This window comes from Metopolophium dirhodum, chromosome 1, assembly GCF_019925205.1.
Source record: "Metopolophium dirhodum isolate CAU chromosome 1, ASM1992520v1, whole genome shotgun sequence".
NCBI classification, from domain to species: Eukaryota; Metazoa; Arthropoda; class Insecta; order Hemiptera; family Aphididae; genus Metopolophium; species Metopolophium dirhodum.
This window is the reverse complement of record NC_083560.1, coordinates 148,179,829-148,197,959: the sequence shown is the minus strand read 5'-3', so window position 1 is coordinate 148,197,959 and position 18,131 is coordinate 148,179,829. Positions and strand designations below refer to the sequence as shown.

Genomic DNA, 18,131 nt, shown 5'->3' with positions numbered 1-18,131 from the left:
TTAAACAGTTTTTTCTGCATTTTTTTTTATCCTTGAAGGAGCTTGTGCCATCCAACTCTTTATTGGCTTTTCTATTTCTTTGATTGATACTTCTTTAAATTTTTTCATTTTTAAAATCGCATCTGCAAGAATAATATGAAAAACATGAGAATACATTAATATACAATTTGTTGACAATTATTTTATGAATCATTAAAATTATTTAAATTTTAGACTAAAATAAATAATTTTAATAATATAAATCAAAACAGTAAGAGAATTTTTAGATAAATACATATCTATAGCTTATTTACAAAAAATAGTTTTTATGTAAACTGTTTTTTACTAATGTATACTATAACTATTTGTATATAGTTTACCAAATATTTTATTACACTTAAAAAAAACTTATTAGAAAAGATATATATATTATATAGATCAACTATAGGAATAGTATATGTAATAACTACATATTATGTATAGATGATACACACATTATTATATACAAATAAAGTACTTGCCTATTATAACTGTACAATGCTGAAGGTTTGAAAATGTTTTTTTGCCTTTAAAACCTATAAAAGAGTAGTTTGCCAAAAAATTATCTGTAAATAATTTTTGCATTATTTTTCTTACGGACTCCGACAAACTGTCTCCCATCAACCGTGTTAACAAAACAATCTAGAAGATATTGTAAGTAATAAAATAATTAAATAAATAACTTGCTGCAGTATATTATTATGTTGATTCAAAATATTTTAATTACCACATAAGCTTTATATTGTCGGTCATTGGTTAATTTATCTTCCATTTTTTCTAGGTCATCATTGTTATCAATGCATATTATGTCATTTTCATAATTATCAAATACATTATCCAAATTAGAAAATGCATTATTGCTATTCAGTTTATCATTAATTGTTTCTAATAATGAGTAAAAAGAATCAAGACGCTTGTTAACAGATTCAATTTCGTACTTCATGTTGGTCATAGATCTCGATATAAACTTTTTGAATCCTTAACAAAATGTTTAAGTAATATTTAATACTAAAATAAAATGTTCAAAACAACATTTTTATATTTACCTTGGTCATTATCATATTCAAAATTAGATGCCTGATGACGTTTGTCTTTATTTTTAAATGGTTCAGTTAACTGAGCTTTTGGTGTAGACTGATACGATCTTGATTCAGGTGAGTGGTTTACATAATATGTTGGTGTTGTTTGATGCTGCGATAGTTTGGAAGTTGAACTTTGGTCATGAGTTGTAAATGATCCAGTTTTGTGAAAGACTTTCAATTTTTTGTTTTTTGATGAACTAGATGAAATTTCACGAGTAAAATCATCATTTGAAAAAGGCTTATAATTTTTATCAACATCATTCTCAGAATCATCATTCTCAGAATCTGTAACAGAAATTAATTTATTATTAAAAGTGTTTTGAATCAATGAACAAATCAAAATTTGGCACCATATTAAATGCATTTAGAATAAAGTACTCTGAACTAAATCTTATTATATTAGAACATTGTGGCGCTGAAAGTGAGTGATTATTTCTAGAGTTGAAAGCAGGAAGTTTGAAGTTTATCTTATTTTTAAGAGCTCTGGGCATGATATTTTATTATTAATTAATTTAAGTACACAATAAAATATGTATTACTTATATTCTTTAAATAATGTATTAAAATTCAACTATACATCAATTTTTAATAGAAATTTACCAATTTTACCACATATTTGATAAATATAGGTACTTGTAATAAGTAATAACTATAGGTAGGTACTAGTAATAACTATCAAAAATATGTTTAACATTATTATAGTGATATATACAATATACAATATACAATATACATACACCAAACTTTTACTAATGTTAGAATATTTTACCTTCAGAATCGATTAGTGGTGGAGAAAGAAGCCTTGTTTGGTTTTTAGACGATACAAATCTTGAGTTTTTCTTCTTTTTTAAGCGCATATCTTCATATAAGTTATCGCATGATGATGCCTCTGAATTATCTTGAGCCAAGGTACGAGCTTCTAAATAACTTCCTAAATACATAGTACTTTTTTTAGTAAAAATATTAAATGCAACATAAATAGGTATTGTAATTGCAATTATGGTAACATTTCATATTTTGATATTTACATGAATATTATTATTATTTACTATTTTGTATACTTACCAACATGCTCATATAATATTTTTGCCTTATAACTGGAGAATTCTAACTCATTTGGTGCAGTTCTTTTTTCTATGTTTCTACTAATTTTGCTGTTGGGCCATGCACAGAGGCCATCTTTATACCAAAATGCAGGTACAGCAGCTAATGTGCTGTCGGCTTCAAATAGTACAACTATCCACATCCTTCAAAACAAACAATACATATACAATATATACATGATAAAATATAGAAACTATTTACATTATGTTTATACAAATTTAAAATACCTGTTGTTTTATTTTTTTACACATTCTACTGCACTAAATCTAATACTTAATAAATATTATACATATAAATATGATATCTACATAATTACATAATAAATGTATCATAACTTATCTAATTATGGGTATAGATATAAAATTATCATCAAAGTTGATCATAACAACTTTTTTTTTTATTTCAGTTATCTTCCACTCTTTTGTCGTTTCTGAGAGACTTTTAACAATCCAAATATCTAACTTCGATGACTTTAAGGGTTTAATGAACAAATTTTCTTTATATAAAAAATTCCTACCAATAATTATATTAATATGCGATAATATATCAATTATTTTAACTATTTCCCCTCCTGTTGTAAGAATAAAACAATCTGGCTCATGTGTTGAAAAATTTAATTGATCGTGATGATTGTCGTATGTGATATTTTCACTATCACAAATTTCTTTGTATCGTTTAACCACCTGTTGTAAAGGCTTATCATGTTTTCGTAGCATCCGTTTCAAATATTTCATATAGTTTTCAAAATAAAAGCAGCTGCAACTATCTAGAGGTCCATATATCTTATAGTCATCAGCTAAATGCAGTAATCCATGAACATTGTGTGACATAAATTCAATACCATAAATTTGTTGAAAAGTTTTAACAAAATAATCAAGAAGTTGATGAGCATACTCCAAATATTTACAGTGATCTGAACTCAATAAAATTCTCATTGCAATACTGAGGGTCATAAAATTGAGGTAACAGTCTTCAGATATAACATTTTTTAATACTATAGGACCAGTGTATAATAAAAATTGTCTGAATTCTGTTGCTTTGAATCGTCCCACTTCTTCAAGTCCCCTGGGTTTTCTAGCAAAGTCATTTGTGATACATGTCTTTATTTTTAAAAGATTGGTTGTAATTTTTTTTGATTTCCAACTTGGTAAGCGTACATTAGATGGCCCCTTATTTAACCATAAGGTTATTAGTCGTTTTGTGACACCTAGACACACCAAGTGCATATAATCCAACGGAAACAAATCAACAATGTTAATGTTGGGAATCAATGCAAGACATGAAATTGTGGGTGAAACATGATACTGCTCATTCTTCATCATAACATAATCTTCATGATTTCTTTTTTCATTGCCATTTTCATTGTAAGGAAAACAAACATGATTTATGCAATATTCACCTTCATGTAAACATTTAGTGCACGAAAAGTAACCTGAATGTCCTTTTACTCTTAATATAAAGGCCTTAGCAGGGGAATCACAACAAATCATTTTAATTTCAATTTTTCTAAGCTGATTGTTCACCATTAATCCACTTCTACTTAATTCTAACACTTCAGCAATAAAATCAGAAAGATAGTTATTACTATCTGATGGTTTTTTATTTCCATGAAATATTCCAACGGGAAAAACATATTTATGATAGGGCATAATATAGGCCAAAATAGGCCAAAATTGACTGGAGCTACTTTTCGATATTGGTAACCCGTCGATCCCAACTGCAATTTGAATAGACTCTTGCAAAGGTAAAATTGATGAAAACCTTAGTATTCCATTACGTAAGCCAAAATGATAATACATACCATTTGGGTGTACTTCTCTTAAATGCAATACTTTTGTAGAGTTAGAATGAAGAAGTGTTCGACAATCTCTAGGTACAAATGAAAGTTCTGCTTTATATTTCAAAATTTCTAAAAGTTTATTAATTGTATTTTGAGGGACATTATAATCTACAGCCCAATGAGCCAATGATTGTAAAATATCTTCCTGGCGGTTATATTTACTTTTATAAATATTTATAAACTCATCATTGCTGGATTTTAGTACATTTTCAATAACTATATTTGGAATTGAAATATTATTACGTTCTACTATTAGCTGATCAGACTGGCCCATAACTGAGTTAAAAATGTTTAATGTACTTTTAACAGTACTTGAAATAGGAGTTGCGTTAGGTAATATTTCTTGTACGGGTAAATGTCATAAGTACTATTTAAATCATCTGGTAAATGACCTGTATACCAATCACCCAAAGCATCCAACTCTCTTTGCACTTTTCTTTTTTTTGTTCTAGTACAAAATACTTTTTTCATTTTAAACAAACTGAAAACATTAATCAAATTTAAAAATATATAGGTAAACAATAAATTAAAAAAGAAAAAATGTTAAATTAATATTTTTATTTATAAAAAAATATAAGTAATGGTCATAAATCATAATATTTTACATTTAGAATGATATACCTAGTTATAATATAACAATAATAATAATAACAATATAATAATTACTAACCAACAATGACATATATATACAAACATTTTTTAAATTAATTAATACCCTGTAAGCTATAGCTATTGCTTGTAATGCGTGGACGTGAGTTCGGTTTGGAATGTATTCAAAAAAACACAATAATAGTACTTAAATATTAAATAATTATTTAATTGGTGGATCATTTGCAATGTATTTGTTAGTCTATTGAGTATTCTTTTTAATATAATGTTAAAGTGACTAGTAGAAGTGCAATGCCAAAATTTAATACCTAGTTTGTATTAATGATAAATAAATACCTAGTAGGTATGTTTGAGTTTAATATTACATATTTATCTAACTTTTTCCAAAATATAAAATAATTTTCTTATAGGTTTTAACAAAACATTTATACCTATGTTTATTCCATTTAAATTTGTTATCATAATACAGCCCAAGATCTTTGATATTGTTTACTTTTTCTAATAAATAACAGTTAAGGACTTACAGCAGTTATTAAACTTTTTATAGCGAGGCACAAATATACATATAGGTAGTTTATATTGATCATTATAATATTTATATCATTCTAATTATTTTGTATTTCATAATACATATTATAATTGGTTTTGTTTAGGTTTAATTCAAATAAGTTATTTTATTAACCTAATTTAGTAAGGTAAATATATAAAATTCTTGACTAAATATTAATACTAACTATAAATTAAGTTCTATATTTAAGTCTTTTAGGTCTATTTGTATTTTTATTCCTTTGTTGAGCATGAGACAAAGGTGGAAAAACACCATTTTAATAGCTAGGTCCTAGGTAGATCATAAAAACGGTATATCATGATAAAATACAGGCACTTACGCGTTTTATTATTCTGCTCTAGCGTGCTCTCCAAAAGACTTCGAGGCAGTAAGGCACAGTCACAAGCAACAGCAATTATTCGTAATGTGTGCACTGTGCAACATAAATATATATAACAATGTTAGCAGTTATATAACACGCGGTTTAAATTGTTCACATCAGTATTTAAATATTTAGATAGACTGTAATATTGTCAATAGACAATAGGTAATGTGAAGGTAGATGATTATAATAAAATGAACAAGTATAATACAATTATAATAGGTACTTACGCGTTTTATTAATCTGCTCTAGCGTGCTCTCCAAAAGTTTTGACTTCGAGGCAGTAAGTCACAAACAACAGCCGCTATTCGTATTGTGTGCAATATAAATATATATAATAATAATGTTAGCAATTCTATAGGACCCGTATTAATTGTTCACATCAGTATTTAAATATTTTAGTCAGGTCGATTCGAATATTCGATGTCGGTATGTAGTCGTGTAGTGTAGGAATGTAGGAATAGTAGGATGCCGCGGTGGCCCGGTGGCGATAGCAGCGCGCGGTGGCGTTGAAAAGCGCGGTCGTTATCGCTTTGGATTCACTGATAAATAACATTATTACGTAATTTCACGGAATTATACCAATATGTGAACTATTTTTAGCGGCGATCACTTTCTTGACTTGGCTGGAACGGCGGGGCTATATAATATAATATAATATGTACTATAACTTATAAGGTCTATTATACGATTTCTCATTACGTGTTATTGCCCAGCCAACAAAAATACAAGCATGTTGAATGTTCGTATTAATCGCGTATTAGTTAGCATTGTTATTGATTTAGATTGTAGAATATTATTCTAAACAATTAATTGTTAATGTATTCATATTCTATTATACTATATATAATCATTCGGTACGTTTGCCAAAAAACACGTCTGAATTCATATGTTGCGCGTGTGTTAGACAAAGACAGGAAATCACGGTATCGAATACCCTTAAAGAAATTTTTTTATAAAAGATGAGAATTTTTTAAATTCTTATAATGTCACATGAGGTAATCAATTTTTCTTACACCTAAGAATAATTACACCTTCTTACAAATAATTGAAACCGTAATTTCTAATTATATTATAAAACTTAAAGATCATCATTATCCTCATTCTATACAAACAAGATAACAAATAAGTTCCTAAAATACACAGTAGGTACGACATTTCTTACCCACTATAATAAGTATTATATTCAATAACATTTTAACTAAAGCTGGTATATATATATCCTTCTCAATTTCAAAATCTATTATCATTCCATCAATAAAATTGTGGTAAAAAAAAAGAAAGTTATAACTATACCCAGTGGCGTACATATGAATTGTTATTATAATAACTATGGGCCAAATTATCAGTTATCACTATAGTCAAGAATAGCACGATCTAAGTAGGTACTAACATAGCTATAACTATACATTTTTTAGGGAGCTGGGTGGTTATAATTATGACATACACAGTAAAAATAAAAATTACGCAATTTAATTATTATGTAAAATTAATTTTTTGATTCTTTTGTAAAAAATATTGATAGTGTTATTTATATATTGTAATGTTATATCTTACTAAGAATTTAATATCAAAGTCAATTTATTATAAGTCATCAAAGCAAGTCCTGACCATCCAACATTTCCTTGTTGATTCCTCAAAAACGATTTTAATCAACCGGCTAACTTAATCATGGTGAAAAACTGTAAACAGCTAGTATAGATAATACATGCAATTATGCTTTAATTGAACTATTTCAATATTTTTGAACAAACATAAATTTGTTCATCAAATCAATTTAGTTTCCGACCAGGACTGTCCACTATAAATATATATATACATAGTGATGCATTATTCAATATGTTACTAAATTAAAAATTAGTTAACTATATTTATATATGTATAGAAAATATATGGATACCAAAATTAAAGTTATTTCTATATTTATTGACTCTATTAATCAAAATGTATACTGCTTAAAAAAAAGACTTGGCGGTTTTAAGAGATATTCCATTTGCTGTACTATTTAAATCATATTATATAACAAATGGAATACACAAAGTTAGAATAAATAATAAACTCATTGAATATATTATAATATATATTATCACATATGGTGTGTTAATCAAGGAACTGTATTGGGCCCAATTTTATTTAATATGTATGTTAATATGGTTTACTAAATATTCCAAATCTACCTGAAAAAATATACATATTTGCAGATGACACTGTTATTCTATAGTTAGTGTGCTCTTAAAATAACACACATGTTATATGAAAATGCCAATACTTGCCTAGTTATATGGTTAAATCATGGTATGATAATAATTTCCTTAGTATAAATTAATTTATAATTCATAATTTAATATATTATACGCTAATTTAAATTTAAATTTAAATGAATCTAATTATATAATATATATTTTAAATTTAATAAAAACACAATTATATATTATGTTGATAATTCTGATAAAGTTCATATATATGTACTCATTCTTGTAATTGTATAACCAAAACCTAAAACTGTGACTGTATTCAATACTAAATCCATAAGTAGATCATGTTAAATATATACTTGGGTTTATAGTTATTGATAAAGGACTTAAATGGGATCTACACATATACAATGAATTATCATCATTGATACTGAGGAAGCTACATTACAAATTTAAAATATAATATATTTTAATATTTTAACTGTAAATGTTTATGTTGTAAATGTCAATTTAATGAGAACTATTTATTTCGTTATAATTCAATCAATCTCCTCCTATGGAATTTCTATATTGCCATATTGGTGGCACTTATGAAAAGCTCTGATTACCACTTTAAATAATCTATTGAGATTAATCCTTGACAAGCCAAGGTTATACCCTTCGAAACTTTTATTTTATGAATTTAATAAGTACCCAAAGTTTCTAATCTATATTACAAAAATATTTTATTACTTATCTATAAATATAAACATATATTATATTATTATGCAAATCTGAATCCAGATATAATACATTTTATTTTAATTTTGGGATTTCTGGTAGATGGCATACGACGTCGTACCTAGTATGTACATCACTACTAACATTTTTAGGCATTTTTAAAATCATAGAATGGAATACTGTTTTAAAATATTTGGTATATCATGTTTTCAAAATGGCTTAATTATATTTGGGAATACATATTTGTAAATTAAACATTTTCAAAACATTAAATGAAATACTGTTTTTACATATTTGGTATATAATGTTTTCAAAATGCATTCAATATATTTGGGGGTACATATTTGCAAATAAAACATTTTCAAAATATTGAATGGAAAACTGTTTTAAAATATTTGGTATACCATGTTTTAAAAATGCGTTCAATATATTTGGGGGTACATATTTGTAAACCAAACATTTTCAAAACATTGAATGGAACACTGTTTTAAAATATTTGGTATACGATGTTTTCAAAATGCGTTCAATATATTTGGGGGTACATATTTGTAAATCAAACATTTTCAAAACATTGAATGGAACACTATTTTAAAACATTTGGTGTATCATGTTTTCAAAATGCGTTCATCATATTTGGGTAAAAATATTTGTAGATTAAATATTTACAAAATATTGATACAATATTTTAAAACAAATATTGGCTGTAAAACCTTTTTCAAATATTTTGGAAATCTATATATTTTCAAATTGCTATGTGGGATGGAGGGGATCAGCTGGTGCGACAGCCAAGGTCAACAAAACTTAGCTTTAATGGTCAAATTAGTATATAGGTATAATATAGCACTAATAGGACATTCAATTAATCAGCTTCAAAGTACAACTATTATCAATATGTTTAATGTTAGGTACCTTAGGTAGTTAGGTCGAACAGTATCGAATTTATCAGTTATAGCTTCTGGGCTTTACAAATGAAAATTTTTCAGCGGTACCGACTATAACACCTCCTTCAACCACCAATACTTTGGGGAGCTGTATCTCGCAAACCAATAAACAAAAAATAAAAATGTTAACGCATAAATACATAAAAAAAATGGTTTTATTAATTCATGATCTTTTTACTATATGTTACCATTTGAAAATCAAAAGTTGATAGTGGTTTCACAAATAAATATAAGGGTGAAAAAAATTAAAATAGTATACAGTTTTAGAAAAGCATAAATGTAACAGTTTAAAAAAACAAAAAATCAAAAAAAGTTAATACTTTTCGAAATAATTAGTGTACCCACTTAAATGGATCACCCTGTATATATATATACTATATATACATTAATTGAACAAAAAATATTTTAAATATAATATGATAGGTACCTATAGCCGGTAAGTTGGTGGGTGGGTGGGTGTGTAAATTGTAAGTTTGTTATTTTCGCCACTGGACGTAACAGTGACTTAAATAATTATTACATAGGTAGTTACTTAAAATTATATTATCGCTGTTACATCAATGAACAGAGCTGTCGCGGTCTTTAAAAAAAAAAAACAGGGATAACACTGTCATAAAGGCGTTTCGTTGATAAAAAAAAATAAAAAACTATCAAAGTACCGCGCTACTGTATCTTGTTATTGCAGACGCTGTCCACCACTACTACTATTATTATTATTATTATCAGTCTCAAAAATAATATAAATTGATCAGTCAATACAAAATAGCAAGTTACTTTTAGAGGTAGAACTTAAATCCACTCAACGTAAAAATGTCATTTTTAATTCAAACATAAGTGATTACGAAGAATCAATGACTGAAAGTGATGTAAGTACAAAATAATTTTTTTATATATAATATAATATATTTAACACTTTCAACACCGCTGACGCGTATACACATCAACAGAGATTATTCCAATAGGTCGGTGACGCGTAGACGCGTCACAAACTTATACATTTATATATGCTATAATTAAATCGGATTTTTTTTAATAAATTGTAAACAATAATATGATAACAAAAGGTGAAAATGCTAAGTTCAATTTTTTTAAATTCCCGTTTTTAAAAAGATAATTATATAGAATTTTTAAATTAGAAATTAGTTAATATTATGTTTTAATAAAACAACTTTTTAAGGAATTACATTTTTTACATTTTGCAGACATTCTTTTCAAATTGTTTTTACTTATAATTATATGTGGATTAATACTATCCGTTTTTTGTTTACATTTAACACAATATATATTTCCCATTTATAAGAAATTAAATTAATATAATGTTTAATTATGCAGTATACTTGTAACCGTTAAGTTGTGTCTGTTTTAAGTATTTTTCTCTAGGGAAAAAGTTAATAGTTTCTTTAAAATCTGCTTCTTTTAAACATATACTATCCTCCATTATTTTATTAGATGTATACAACGATGTCAATTGATTATAAAATTTATAACAAATTCTGTATTCTATAATTCTTTCATTAAGCTTATAAGATTTTTCAAAAATTTCCACAACTCCGTTTAATAACGAAAACATCGTTAATAAAGGAGGGGGGGGCGTAAAATCTCGGAACGTATTCACATGGACCGTATAAATACGGAACAAAAACGTATAGTCCCGGACCGTAGAAATGCGGAATAAAATATTTTTCATACCGTATTATGCCGGACCGTATAATCGCGGAATTTAAAATATTCTTCAAACCATATTAGGCCGGACCGTATAATCGCGGAATCCTAATTTTAAAACATTCTTAAGGGGTTTTAAATAAAGCAATTTAAATGTTAATTTATTATTAGGTACCTACCAACATTTGATCTCTGTCAGCTACTAACTACTAAAGATACTAATTTAAAACTATTCAAACAATAATAAATAGAATAATAGTCATGTTTAATAAAAAAAATAAATAGGTTTACAGTTTATATCGTGACGACGGCGACGTAACATATTAATTATGCCGTATAGGTACCTAATGTTTAAATTCCAAAAAACTAAAAAATCCATTTGATATGAAAGTTAATAATTATTACATTAAATACAGGAACTTATTGCTTAAAGGTCTGGTCTCTAATCAAAGATGTTGCTAATCCTTTTTCTTGTGACTATAAACATATTAATGGTATTATGAATTTAACTTATTCTTTAGCAATGTTGGAATTAATAATATTTCATATTTTTATTTTATGGTTACAGAAATGTACATGGGTTTATTATGCATGATAAATGTCATATTAGTGACTCAATCTTCTTAACACATATTACTGTAAATTAAATAGAAGAAAATATTATAAACATAAAAGAAAATTCCTTTTTTTTGATGGTAAATATAATACATGGAGAACTACATCGATACGTTTAAATATTTTTTTATGATAAGGCATCTGGAATATATTTTCCTACAAAATTTTAAAATATCCCTTATCATTCCTTCATATAAATCAGGGGCTTCTGAAAATTTTACTGATTATAGACCTACCTCTCTTAGTTCACACTGTCTATTTCAAAAATGTCTTAAAAATAGATTAGTAAATTTCTCAAATGATCATAATTTTTTTTTCTTATAGTCAGTGTGGGTTCAGGAAAGGTATATCTAACTAATGGTCAGGGATTAAAGTATGAAAAATTTCCAGAGGGGACTAATGTCTCTATATAGTTTTAAGCGTTCCATATATAATTTTATGAATAATGTCTAATGTATAAAATCTTTAAAGGGGATGCTTTTTAACCACCATCAGTGGTCCTCCTGCGTCTCCCCACTTTACACCTGCTAATGGTGATCTACTACAGACTTCGAAATTCATTCATTAAAGTCTGGATAAAGGAAATAAGGTAATAGGCATGTTCCTTGATTTAAAAAGAGCATTTGATTCGACGGTCAACTATAATATTTTTATAAAGAAATTAAAGTATTACGGTATCCGTAAAATTGCTCTATTACTATTCTCATCTTACCTTTCCAAAAAACATTCAACACAGGTAGTTAAAATTAATGAGTGCTTTAGTTTTTCGATTTCTGATAACTGTGGTGTTCCTCAAGGTACCGTCTTAGGACCTATAGTCTAATATAGTCCTATACTATTCCTTATATACATTAATGTACGTATTAATTTGAAAATTAATGGCTAGGTAATTTGTTTTGCAGATGATACATTAGTGTATCCTACTGTGTATCTTACTGTATTAGTGTTACCTTGAACATGATAATATTGACAATCTATGTAGCTTAGCTAATAAATGTATCAACAACATTAAAGCCTGGTTAGATAACAATTTTCTTGAACTTAGTATTAACAAATCTAAATCTATGTTTTTTAGTATAAATAATACTAATGTAGGTAGTAGGTACCTTAGAAAGATGTCATAGCTCATAGCTAAAATTGTGTAAGTAAAATAGAATTTATGATTGCCGTTTACTTGAAAATGTTTCCAAAATAAAATATTTAGGCATTACCTATCTTTGATCATAATCTTAATTGAAAAGATCACGTACATAACATACAATATTTGTAATTGTATTAGAAAATTATTTTATAAATTTAAAATATTAAAAAAAAAAGTAAATCTTTGTAATAATCGTATAATTTACATTGCACTAGCTCAATCTATAATTAGCTATAGAATATATGTATTTGGGGATCTGATTTTAAATCAAACTTTTACCCACTAAACATAACTTTAAATAACTTGTTAATAATAATTTTAAATAGACCTAGACTTTACTCAGTTTATTATCTTTATTCCAAACTGTCAGTTGATAGTTTAAATTCCATTTTTATAAAAGAATATTCTACTTAAATGTACTCTGTTGAATTTGATGACGCAAAATGTAATCATAAATATAATACTAGGAGTAAGGAAAAATCTAATACTAAATACGTTTTTTGTTCTACTACTTTTGGCAAATATTGACAAATTAATGTTAGTTAATGAAAGTGATTAAATCAGATACCTATATTTCTTAAAAATAGCTTAAATTATTATTATACTTTTTCCTAATGTCAATAACTAATAAGTAAAATAAATATACTGCCATACTATATTTTCTGTGAAACCAAGTTAAATAAAATATTACTAAGATAACAAACAAATGTAACTTATGACAACATTTAATCTTTTATTTTGTCATCTTATAATTAATAGTAACATAATAATATAATACAATCTAACAATTTATAATTTACTTGAATATATTTAAGAGGACGCTACACATGTATAAATTCGTCCGTCAAAACCGTTTCGCGCGGGAAAGAACCGAGAAGGCTACAGTCATAACTAAGAAACGAAATTTTCACCACATAATAAGGAGAACATTTACTGTGCAACGTTGTTTTTAATTTTTCGATATCACAAATACAAAAAAAGTTCTTATTGTTTCAAAATTCATTATTTTTGCGTTTTTCAAACTCGATTAACTTTTTTTTCAGTTCTGATATCAAAAAAATAAAAACAACGTTGCACAGTCAAAATTCCCCTTTATCTGTGGTGAGAATTTCGTTCCTTAGTTATGACTGTAGCCTTCTCGGTTCTTTCCCGGGCGAAATAGTTTTAACGTAAAGATTTCAATTTTATCGAATATTTATGGCTGTAATGTGCTGCAGCCTACGGTCGTTGCCACAACGACTACAATATCCCCCACTACAGTGAAATTATATTTGCCCGTATCTGAGCCGCGTCGCGCGCTTTGGTCACAGCGCCCGTAATAATAACATTATTCCAGAAATAGGTTCGATATTATGTAATTGTACCTATCTATAGCTATAATGGTATAATACTAAGTTAAAAATATAAAATATGTGTTACCAAATTACTGTTTCGCTAAATGCTAGTTATGCTTCAAGCTTTCAACAGTCAACGACTAACGTTGTTTTTTATTTTGTGACTGTGTTATTTATTAAAATGTCGCCAAAAAAATTTCGTACAACAAAAAGGGCTGTTGGAAAAAAAGGTTTACGTAAATTGTTAAAAAATTTAAAAAATAAAAAATCGTAAGTAATTTTTAATATTTTATAATTGAACTTTACTTTATCTAAAATGTTATTTTTATAATTATTAATTTTATAAAATATTAAAATATATGCAATTTAATATTATCATGTAAAGTAAAATATTTATTAAAAAATAAATTGTTGAATATAAACTCAAAATTCTTAACCAAATTCTGGAATTTAGAAGTTGGAACTTGTTATGTAACACATGAGGTTCCTCATAAGTAGGGCACGGGTTTGAAATTTGAATGCTGATATCAAAAAATCAATATCAAATATATTCCCTTTCAAAAAATGCATTTATGACCAAAAAAATCTAAAAAATTCCATACAAACATCAAAAAAATATTCTTTTAAAAAATCCTTTTAACATTATAGCCCCCCCCCCCCACCAATTTTATTTTATTTTTTATAATTTTCGAAGAAGTGTTAGTGAAATACCTACTGAAACTGTTCAATCAACAATTTCACCCCGGCGTCCTGTCCATTTTTTTCAAGTTTTAAATACTTTCCTAATATTTAATGGAGTTCTAAATTTTGATTAGTCTATCTGCATTTATAAATAATTACTATTTCAACTATTATACTGGCTACTGCACTTTATGCAGTGCTACAAATCTGCAATACCTACATGTTTTGTAATAAATATTATATTGAAAATAAAAACTACTAAAAAATGAAAATCACTATTTACTAATTGTATGTTTATATAGTAATATAGACATAACATCGGATACAGAATGCAGTGAATTTGCAGAGTAAGTATAACTGTATAAGTATAAGTTAAATAATTAGTCTATAATAGGTAATAAATATTCTTATATTTTCTATATTATTTCTTTATTTTATAAATTATTTGCCATGTGCGTACCTATCTGACTTATTATTATAGAAGAAGTTTAAACGTATCATCAATAAGTATAGATTCAATAAACAACCAAGAATCATGTTCTTTAAATCGGTGAGTTTATAGTGAATGATACAATAATTATTATGGTATTTGTGGTCTTAGTATGATTAACATTGTTTAACAATTGTAATAATAAATAAATATACGAATATACTTACATATCTTATACTATACTAACAGAGATAATCTCAACCTGCCTTGCAGTATTGATACTACACCTACAGAAGATAGTTTATCGTCAGAATTTACAAGCATAACTGAGTAAGTATTTACAAAAAAATTAAAAATAAATAAATGTGGACATAATAATAAAATATATTATATTAATATACCTAATATTGTAGAGAAATTTCTGACCATAACTTGAATGTTATTTATACTGAATCTGAAGATGGTGTATCATCTGAACATACTACAACTACTGAGTAAGCGTACAAACAAACAAAAATGTTTTGAATTACGATCGACTTGTTTTATAATTTGTTAAAGTAACATTTTTATAGAACTTCATATTAAATTTTCAAATCGTAGATATAAATATTAAAAATCTTGCCAACGACCATACCACGTTGAATACACCAGTTATCGTCCGAATTACAAATATTAACATTAAAATGTTAATAACCTAGTTAATACTGGTGTCTTTCTCGCAAATATATCTATTACCTAAAACAAACAAAACAATATAGATATTAGGTCATAGGTATTTTAATTTAATAATAATGTTATAAATTGTTATACTTAATAATTGAGAGTAGTATAAGTGTGCCATTCCTGGCGCAGTGCCATATATAACAATAAAAGTTCAGAAAATCGAAATGTAATAATAATTAAAATATTTTTTGCAAAAATCCCCCCAAAATATTTTTTCACAAATCTAATTGTAATAATAATTGAAATATTTTTCTAAAAATCTAATTGTAATAATAATTGAAATATTTTTCTAAAAATCTAAATGCAATAATAATTGAAATATTTTTTTGCAAAATCCCCCCAAAATATTTTTCTCAAAACTTATGTCATTAATAATTAAAATCCAAAAATCTTTGAAAACGATTTTACACTATGTTACTATGAGGGGGACTTATAAAGAATTAAAATTAAAAATGTTTGACGTAAAAATAAACATTCTAACATGAATATTCCCGGAGTTATACTTAAATGAAAAATATGAAACGGGGGGTAAACTTTTAATATGTAGTGTAGATAAGCATATAAAACATATCTGTGTTGATCCGACTTGAAAATACCAAATAATAAATGAAATATAGCACTTTTAATATTTAACTCTTAAAAAATGCAAAAAATTTGCAAAATATCTGTGTTGTACAGACATCCAGAACGGTGGCCACCTCTCACTTTTTTTATTTTTTTATTTTATTTTTTTTTAACTGGTTGTCTGTACAACAGAGATACTTTTATTTTTTTTTTTACCTAAGCACTGTGACGTGGTGGGTTAGACATGTATTTATTTGTAGAATTTAAAGTCAGAGGTGGACATTATATACGTCAGCCTTGGAACAAGACTGAGGCAGATACAAATCAAGGTGACAACATAGGCCGCACCACGTGACAACCTACATTCGCATGTAAATCACCAATCGCCCGAAGCGCTACAATTGCCGGCTTTATAATGCCCCCCACCTAATTTCAAATCCCACTACGAGAACAAACACAGTAGGAACAAATCTGCTGCAGTCAGATTCGAACCTAATATGTTCAGTTTCAAAACACACGCCTTAACCCACCGCGCCACAATTCTTAGGCATGTAATGTATACTATGTAACACTATTTAAATAAAATTAAACTAGTATAATTATACCACGCTGTATACTTCACACTGTATACATCACACTGTATACTTCACATTGTATAGTAGTCAGCAGATAACATTCCACAACAGGATGTTAAAAAATAATCAGTCGAGTTACATATTATTATTATTATTATTAGTCGTTCGTCATGAGTCGTTCGTTCGTTATTATTAAAACTAGGTCATTACACTTTAATTGTTATTATTCATCATAATAACGTCTAACGTAAACATTTAACGTCTAACATAAACATCGAACGTCGAACGTCGAACGTCTAACGTAAATAATACACGTTGTTACGTTGTTACGTTATTACGTTGTTATATTGTTACGTTGTCAATAATATAATTTTAATGAGATTTATATGTAAAAACTAACATAAACATCGAACGTCTAACGTCGAACGTCTAACGTAAATAATACACGTTGTTACGTTATTTAAAAATTAATATAATTTTAAATACGTGTTTAAAAAATTTTTTTTTATTTTTTATAATAAATAAAAGAAATGGAAATGAAAATTTAAAAACACTTTTAAATAAATGCAATGAAAAATATGAGTTTGTAAAATTAGATTCATTAGAACAAGGAAAAAAATATGAAATAACATTTTTCGACTATATTAATACAAAGAATGGTAACACATTAACTGCTGTATTAGAAAATAAAATTAGAGTATTTTTACCAAATAGATTTTCAGAGGTGTTTACAAATGAACAAATTACATTGTATAATCAAAATTCAAAAACTAAATTGAATCTTATATATAAAGGAATGAAAAAAATAAATAATGGAAAATCAATGCATTTGATTGATTTTGAATAAAAAAATAAAATTACTTTTATAAACGGTATTTATAAAAGTTAAAAACGGTTGTATTCATTTAACAGAAAAATATTACAATAATAATAATTATAAAATAGGAGTGGATTCTATATTTTTTAAA

The 18,131-nt window shown here is 26.6% G+C and overlaps 1 protein-coding gene across 1 annotated transcript; it reads right to left on the bottom strand.

Moving 5' to 3' along the window:
• LOC132952545 (uncharacterized) lies at positions 1-5,999 on the bottom strand. The gene is made up of 8 exons (XM_061025245.1): positions 5,813-5,999; positions 5,541-5,633; positions 2,166-2,347; positions 1,870-2,031; positions 1,065-1,385; positions 746-996; positions 501-660; positions 1-122 (listed from the first exon to the last, which is right to left on the bottom strand). The coding sequence occupies exons 3-8, from the start codon at positions 2,344-2,346 to the stop codon at positions 1-3; spliced, it is 1,197 nt and encodes a 398-aa protein (XP_060881228.1). The 5' UTR covers position 2,347; positions 5,541-5,633; positions 5,813-5,999.
• Between the last annotated feature and the right edge of the window lie 12,132 nt (positions 6,000-18,131).